Source organism: Mercenaria mercenaria, unplaced genomic scaffold (assembly GCF_021730395.1).
Source record: "Mercenaria mercenaria strain notata unplaced genomic scaffold, MADL_Memer_1 contig_4310, whole genome shotgun sequence".
In the NCBI taxonomy this organism is placed as follows: domain Eukaryota; kingdom Metazoa; phylum Mollusca; class Bivalvia; order Venerida; family Veneridae; genus Mercenaria; species Mercenaria mercenaria.
The window spans coordinates 59,021-68,319 of record NW_026462531.1 but is presented as its reverse complement, the minus strand read 5'-3'; the positions used below and the strand labels follow the sequence as shown (position 1 = coordinate 68,319).

The 9,299-nt window shown below is 32.6% G+C and overlaps 1 protein-coding gene across 1 annotated transcript; it reads right to left on the bottom strand.

Annotated features, from left to right (window-relative positions):
• Positions 1–2,080: 2,080 nt before the first annotated feature.
• On the bottom strand, positions 2,081–8,932 carry LOC128553776 (ectin-like). Its single transcript, XM_053534954.1, has 4 exons — positions 8,825–8,932; positions 3,028–3,066; positions 2,412–2,582; positions 2,081–2,196 (listed from the first exon to the last, which is right to left on the bottom strand). The coding sequence occupies exons 1-4, from the start codon at positions 8,844–8,846 to the stop codon at positions 2,180–2,182; spliced, it is 249 nt and encodes an 82-aa protein (XP_053390929.1). The 5' UTR covers positions 8,847–8,932; the 3' UTR covers positions 2,081–2,179.
• Between the last annotated feature and the right edge of the window lie 367 nt (positions 8,933–9,299).

The following is a 9,299-nucleotide window of genomic DNA, read 5'->3' as shown; positions in this document are numbered from 1 at the left end:
ATTACAATACCATTGCAGTCATGTTAGCGGTTGATTATATAACTTGTGGCGCAACAAACTGAACAGCTTACTTCGAATATTTTTTCGTGTCGCAGACATCTTAATGTGCGGATATTGCGTTTGGCCTACTGATCTGACGGACGCTTATTAACATTAACGAAGACCGTGATATCCCGAAGTTCATCGGGGTCGTCGCACGCCCATGGTCTAAACCGGAACTCCATATTTTTTTTATTTGGCTAGTATGTGTTGTTATATTGTTGGATTACCTCGTATGTTACCGTAGTGGGATTCGATTCCGATTTTCGTCGATAGGATCGATTCCCTATTAAAGTAAGGCATGGTTAAACTTTATATGAACAATTATGTGATTATGTATTATAGTCCAATTTCGTGTAAAATTCTTATTTTCTGTCTACTTGATCACTATGAAGTTCATGGACAATGGAGCGAGTGGACATCTTGGGAAGCTTGCAGTACTACATGTGATGTTGGTATAGAAAGAAGACAGAGCAGCTGTACAAACCCAGCACCATCTCGATTCAGAGACCACTGCTTTGGTTTGAATGTCGACGATAGGTTATGCATGCCAGGGGCTTGTAGCAGTATGTTAGTGTTTCTTCTGTCTCATACCAACATGGAATATGTTAAACGATAGCATATTACTAATTTTCCAAATAAGCTTGGTCATCACGATTGATAGACCATACTTCCTATAATCATGCTGATTATATATAGTTATGCCAGATGGATATTCATTTCTATGAATGTAACACGACTAAGTTAAAACTCACTTAGTGCAAGTATCTCAAGCAACGGTATCATTTTTATGAGTTTACTCCCACACATAGCATAAATTTAGCGGCACCCACACATAGTATTTTTTTATTTATTTAAAAAACGAAAGGAATACGCTATATTTCTTAACGATCATTTTGCAACTGTCAAACAAGGTAAAATTACATTCTCGGTTCCATTTGCCCTTTCGCTGAACGCATTTTTAAGAGTTTTATAAACGATTTTAACAGAATGCACTCACACGTAGCACGTCGACTATCTGACGGAAAAATGCGCGATTGCACTTTTCGACAAAAATACGAATTTATTCTTCTCAAACTGATGGGCCGTGATTGTATCTTTCTCGTCTTTATTTGAATAAAATTAGTGCAGGATTAAGAAAGTTATCATGAAAAATGTTACCTGAATCGACGGCTGTTTATGGTTTTTATACCCACACATAGCCATAAAAGTCACGTGGTACACCGTGATAAATAAAGTGTGGTACAAGTCTTTGTAATGTGTATATAAAAGCGAAATTAGGATTTGTTTTACCAAGCATGGTACTAAGAGCGAGTAATTTCAGAATTACAATTAACACAAATAGAAAAAAAATCACTCCTGCATAAGAAGGTTAATATGTCTCCCTAGTCTGAGCTCTTAACCTGCCGTGATGCAAACAGATTTGCCAGTGAGTTGCAGTTTTTCAGTTTGTATGATTTTTAGCTCACCTGAGCACAATGTGAGCTGTTGTGATCACCCGAAGTCTGTCATTGTGTTTCTCAACAATTTGCCTGTTAACACCCTGGTAGACAGTTTATTTTAAAAAAATGTTATAGGGACGAGTTGAAGTCTGATCGATTGCCGATTAAGGCAGTGCCTTATTTCATATTACGTGTCAGTAGTTCAAATTTATGAATATTATGTATTTTCAAAGTTCTTGATACCAAAGGCTATACTCATGTTAGGATAATGCCAACAGAAAGAATAGGGACCAATTTGAATATGATTTCCTTGTACCGTTTTCTGTAATTGACTTATTTCGTTTTGGCCGAATATGCTTTGACCAGTTTTAAGCAGCTGCAGACATTTTCAAGACCGAAATGTTGATTCATATTTACATATAGTATACACAACCATATGTGTTTCATTCAATGTTGCGGAATTAGCATTCAAACAATATCAATATATTTTAAATGCAGGAATTAATGCATAAAAATGGGTTATGACAGTAAATGAATCACTCTAACAACAAATTAATCAACGGTTGACTAGCACTAGGAATAGAAATGAAAAGTTCTAGTTCTGTTCAGAAATTAAATTTTTATTCCTGTAAAATATTAATTACATTCTATTTCAACTTTATAAATTGTTTTATAAATTAGAAATGTGTATCCAACATTCACTTGCCAATAATATCTGCAAAGAAACGAACACATTTTTAAATGATTTGGTACTTATAAACATGAAATGGATGTCTGATGTTAAAGTCTTTTTATCTAATTGTAAATGAAAGATAATGTAAAAAATCCCTTTTCACTCTCAAATGGTGTTTCTCTTAGGACTTTCATGACATGTGTTATATACGTCACACTTTCTTAAAAACAGTATTTTAAAGAGAACATATATTTTACTAGGGCAAAGTCCTCTGTAACAACTCTGTGTTTCCATGCCGTTCCCTGCACAGTCTAGACCACCGTGTGCTGGCGCTGGATTTGTGCATGTCCTTGCACGTGTCTGTGTCCCACTTTCACATGTCACATCACAATCAGACCAGGCTGACCATTCGGACCATGCACCATTAACTGTTAACGTCAAAAAGTAACGTAATGAACTAATACCTGGTCTAAGATCTATATTGCAATAGTGTCCGACTTTGATCGTGAATTCTATCACATACATCGATTCCTCTAAAACCGAACAAGCATATGCCTTGCTCAAATGATCCAACTGATAAACGACGGCCTCTTTAGGACAAATTCACCGAAGTATGGTAATGAAGTATGGACAGATGGATATAAAGTTGGTTTTTCTTCTTTGTAACATTAGGTTTGAAACTGCATTCTAGGGTAATTAGAATGAATACGCCATTTGCTTTTCATAGTACCTTACTATCTATACAGCCTAGATTCACTGTTGTTGTCTGTCCAGATATTACATGGGAATTACAAAGAGTAATTATTCGTTCACTACTTTTAATGAAAAAAATCGTTCAAAATAAATTAAATACAGAAGTCAATACCCACTTACCAGCAGTTCCGAAAGTCAGCAGCAAAATGCACAGTGCAACTGAAATGTTATAAAAGCGTATTAATATCATTAATAACAACATAGAAAATTATCTAACCGTATGTTTATGTTGAACATCTTCAGTAAATAATAGAATCGTAAAGGAACTTAGAAAACATCTTTATAGAAACAAAATTTTGGCAATATCTTAAGAAGTATCGTTGTCTATCCTAAGTTCGTGGATTCCCCATCACATATGACGTCACACTCCAGTTTTGACGTACGCGCGCATTTGCCACCGGAAAATCCAGAAGTAAACACAAACTTTTGTCAACCACCAAAAAAAGTCAAAATATGAGGTTTGAATAGGTAAGAACACAAATAAAAGCCAAAGCATGCAGAAATAACTTGTATTTACTAATCCCAAATGGCCCCTTAGTCATAATCCCTTTAAATACAATAGAATGACAATTTTATTTCCCAAATATCAACTCGTCTGCTTTGTTTACATTTTAGCTTGACAGCCTCGGTTTTGATTTTGACAATTTTCGTGAGCACATAAACTGATGACGTCATCCACGAACTTACATGCATACTGAGAAATTTATCAGGGGGAGGAAGTGTGCAAATAGTACGATTAAGCGGGAAGGTCTAATACGTATCAATTGTTCCAGGATTAAGTCAATTTCGCTGGTAACGTTTTCTCTCCTTAGCGCTTTGATAACTCTTATCTCAAACAGTGATCAAGTAACAAGACATCATCTCTTACATCTTGATTGCCTATATACATTCAATTAATATAAATGAATAGCATTCTTTATTCAGAATGTGAATGTTGTGACTGATGTTTTTTTTTTAAACAAAATATTTTAGCAATTTATTTTCTGTTCTTTGCACGAAACAATGGATACTTTTTCGCACCTAATACGCAAGTGTTTCATTAGAAATGTATTCGTTTTATAGATTTAGATTTCTGATATGAAATTTTAATCCAACAAAAGTATTTAAACTGTACGAGAGGAAAACATTTCAATACAAGATAGTGATATGTTTTGTGATAGTATTTATTATCAGATCAGAAATAAGATTTTTTTGAATAATTGATGTATTCTTCAGACTGAATGACAAGCGAATAGATCTATCAAGTTTACCAAATCTATTCAATAATTTCATTGCACATCTTTTAATAATATCATGTATTGGTATTCAAACAAATCAAAGTATACATGTATGGATGAATGGCTATACTCTGTTTTAAATGTACGCATGCAGCTATGATAAAACATAGAGTTCTTATGAAATTTGATAATATTGAATTAAGTACATTATATACAATATCTGCACACCTGTTTATAATATATCATCTCCAACACCATTCCCCTTATTTTCAGAGTCCTTATCTTTGCATCATCTTAACACACACTTATCAATAAGCATCAGTAGCTTTGCGGAGTAACTTTTGTAGTGATTCCTAGTGATTTCAGTCTTGTTTTAAGTTCTTCCGTGGTCATTTCACTGGCGGGATTTTCATTTTCAAATTGCTTTAAAACTTAATTACTGACAAACTTTATGTTATGGACACACATTAGAATTGCTGTTTTTAATGCTTATTACGATGAAATATAAAATATAATTCCTTGTGCTTGTATTTGTATCTATAGTTATATTATTTTATGAATGTTTGCCCGGTCCTGAAGATATTAAACGACATTTTGTAGAACGGTTTTAAGTACGTAGAAGAATGGTCACCATAGTAGAGTTTTTCGTTGATAAATCATTATAAGTGTGACACGTTTTCCGTCTTTTACAGAAAAAAAATATAAGTATTAAAAGTAGTCAAAACTACAAAAGCTTTTTAAAAACAAGTCACTTTATTTTTAACCAACGTTTCGGCTACATTAGCCTTCTTCATGGTTCAAAATATTGGCCCAAATGAACGCAGGTGGAAATTATTAGTTGTCGATTCTCCATTCATTATGAAACACATGTGCATCTGTCCACTGTTAATTACATCTAATTAAGATGTCGATTCTCCATATATTATGAAACACATGTGCATGAAACACTTTACCAAGGTGCACTAGAAAACTGCTATCAGAAAAAAAAATGTCAGACAGATGACTCGAACACACAACCCTGCGGTTAGTGGCAAAACGCTTTGTCCGCACAGCGATATATGCACATGATACATGATGGTATATAATTGGCATTTCAATAGTTATATCGTTGTTTAGGTTCGGACACCGGAAATTAATTTACGAAAACATACGGAATATTTATGAGTGCCAGGTCAATACTTACGGACAATACGTAATTATATTATATATTTTAATTTGAGAATTATTTTCTTTCCTTGTTACTTATTGTTTTTAATAAAGGGTAATACATGAAAAAAAATAATAAAACCTAAAACGTTGGCCCAAATGAACACAGGTGGTAATTATTAGTTGTCGATTCTCCATTCATTATGAAACACATGTGTATCTGTCCACTGTTAATTACATCTAATTAAGAGATAAACTTCTTTTTGGAGTAAAACGGCACGCACTAGAAAACTGCTATCAATTTTGTAATCTCATATTAATTCTTTGAAAGGCATTTAAGTTTAGTACTACATTGTCAAAAATTATAGCCATTTAGATTTCGAAAAATAGGAACATTTCATCTCTTTCTTTGCGGGATTTTTTTTACAATTGGTTATTCCATTTAATTATCGGAACACTTTACCAAGGTGCGTATAAAAAAAACCTACACATCATAGCCAATATCTTGTCAATTTTCTTTTAATTCTAATTCACTGATACAATCCGTTACTTTGACATGAATCACGCGTTTAAATTCAAATACTTATGTCATACATCGGCACGTGTCACGATGTTATACCTTTCATTCATACATGCCGTGATTCGGATGGCAACACACGTGTCCCTTTAGAATATAATGAACATAATTTAATTTCTGCGTACACTGATTTAAGGCATATGACCATAACATTTATAATGCTAATATTTTGTCAATACAATACGCTGTCCCGTGCCACGATGATATACATGTATACAAGAAACAGGATGCCAAAATGACACCTTAAATTTAGATTTAATAAATAAATTAATTAAATAAAGTTTAAATAAACTAATTTACTGAAACACCCAGTCATTTTGTCAAAATAAGTCATAATAAATAATACTGTATTATTATTTTGGTTATTACTGTAATGCAACTACGGAGCTGCTTTCACTTTTATTTTCGAATTTTTAAAAACATAATCTCAATATTTTCAAAGGAAAATGCCATGAAAACTTTAAAATGAAAAAAACTTTTAAAAGAACATTTGTCAGACGGAACGCACCTAAAAATCATGCTCATCTCTGTTAAATAATTATACAATAATGTATTCCTATTCCGATACGGCTCCATTTTATCGTAAAACTTAGCACGTTTTTGTCAATATACAGAAAGCGTTGAATTTCTATTTTCAAACTAATTTAGAAGCAAGAAAGAAATAACTTATTTTATAATGAAATATATGTCTAGAATGTGCATGACGGGAACTTTCCAAATATATCAGGGATGGAAATTTAACTTTAATATTTCCATCAAAAATAATCAGTAAAAACAGGGTTATCGGGTAATTCTGCCAAATATATATAGGGAGTATATTGAATTTGAGAGACTTTTTTCAAACGAATTTAGAAGCAACCAAATATTGACTTATTTTGAAGAAAAATATACAATGATCGTAAAATCATTGAATTGTTTTTTAAGAAAATATCAGGGATGGTATAATAGAATAAATAGAAATGTGTAATTTATGACATTTTCTATGGTAAATGTATCATTTTCCTATATAAATCAATGTAAGTTTAGGAATAGGATTTACCAGTTGCGCTGTCTGGTGGCTTATCAGAATATGTGCCGTAGATGTACTGATAAGATCGCCAAAGAGGAGAATTGTTCAACATGAAAATAAAAGTAGGTAAACTAACAGACATGCAGGTTTTATACTTTAGGTTTTAGGTTTTATACTTTATTAAAGTCTCTTCCAATACAGTGTCATAAAATACACAACACATATTAAACATACAATACACATGATTGGCAATTCTATGTCTAGAATGACAAGAGACTATAGATTAAGATACATTACAAATTACACTATAAGAAATATATTTACACATACATAACTTAGTGCACCAAAATGCAAATTTTATCATATCTGTATTTACACGATAAAAGATAGATAACCAATGCTAATCAAAATATAAGAACTGCCATAAAAATTAAGTAGTTAAGACACTGAAGAATGTAAATCGGGGCCCTAATTAATGCGCTTGATAAGAAACAATTTAAAATACCACGTATCATCCCTGATCAGATCAGGGGTGAACAGATTAGCATTGATTAACTACACTTATAATAAAACGTTACGTTCATTATTTATAAAACATTATTGTGACATTATTTACAAGTAAAAAAAAAGACGACGTTGCAAAATATTAAAACATGTTTTGGCACTATAACGTATCATTTCTTCTGTGCATGTTTTGTTTTGCATATTTCTGGAAAGTTTATGGTATTTTTCACGCTTTTTGCATGTCCTTTAAAAGGATATGGATTAATATTTAATTGTAAGTAAACATTTGTTGCTGTTTGCTTATTTTATTCAAATATGAAATGGTTGTTCCTTGTATCCACGAACTTTGACCAGATAAGAATACTGAAAGTCATATTTTGAAGTTGAATACACATATAACATGTTGTTAGTTACATATAAAATGTTTAAAATTATCGAATCACGATATCATATATTTTTACACATTATACTACCACATCGCCGTTTTTTAAAAGTCACAGAAAGAAGCAGGAAAGAGCTGTGCTTTTAGAAAACGGGTGAATATCATTACTAGAAATACGGACGTGTAGAGTTTGAATTTTACTTGAAAATTGTTACAAATCACACAAATGAGCCGTGCCATGAGAAAACCAACATAGTGGCTTTGCGACCAGCATGGATCCAGACCAGCCTGCGCATCCGCGCAGTCTGGTCAGGATCCATGCTGTTCGCTAACAGTTTCTCTAATTGCTATAGGCTTTGAAAGCGAACAGCATGGATCCTGACCAGACTGCGCGGATGCGCAGGCTGGTCTGGATCCATGCTGGTCGCAAAGCCACTATGTTGGTTTTCTCATGGCACGGCTCAAATATTAATAAATGCTCTTTTTTTTCTTTTTTTTTCATTTTGCTAGTTTGTAAGTTCTAGACATTCTAGTGTATATATGCGACTTTTCAAAAATCAATCAAATACGTAAAATGAGAAAATTTATATGATGGCATAGTTTGATTTTAATGAAATTTATCAACAACTAATTGCTCCGAGCGTACACTAAATTTCGTAAACGTACTTTAGAAATATTTTCGATATTGGCAAAATAACAAATGTCGCGTTAGCTGTTTAGTTCTGTAGAGTACTGAAGAAAGCTATATATTTATTTGATTTGAAGATGACTAATTGATAAGTTGAATTACCGAGACTGTTATATGTGTATTCAACTTCAAAATATCACTTTCAGTGTTCTTATCTAGTCAAAGTTCGTGGATACAAGGAACAACCATTTCATATTTGAATAAAATAAGCAAACAGCAACAAATGTTTACTTACAATTAAATATTAATCCATACCCTTTTAAAGGACATGCAAAAAGCGTGAAAAATACCATAAACTTTCCAGAAATGTGAAAGATTGTACGATTCATTTAGACAAATACAGAAATACAAGAAATAATAAATATTTTCATTAAATTCATTAGAAATATCTTACCAGAGTAAACTGTGTTTGGCATTTTTGGTACTTGTCAAAATTACACAATTTATGTAATCTTATATTCTTATATAGTCTATACCTGGGAGTGCGGCATGTGCTCTCTGCCATATATGTAGAAAAGGTTATCATTTTAACCTTACTGTCTCTGTTTAAGTACTTGTCATATCGAACTTTCTGTAGGCCTACTAAACGCGACTGCTGGTAAGCCTTGCTGAAAAAAAAAACACGATAATCTTGTAACTTTGATCGTTATCTTCCGTGCATTTACGTCCATCTCTGAAATTTAGCGGGGGTCCATAAACCATGTTTTCAATAAAATCGATATTTATTGCCTTTACCTATATCTAATTAATGGCTCAATGGACACTTGTTTTTACTGGTGATTTACTGTCAGTAAATATGTAGGCAAAAAGATCTTACTGAAGCCACGTTTTCTCTCTCTCTCTCTCTCTCTCTCTCTCTCTCATTTTTT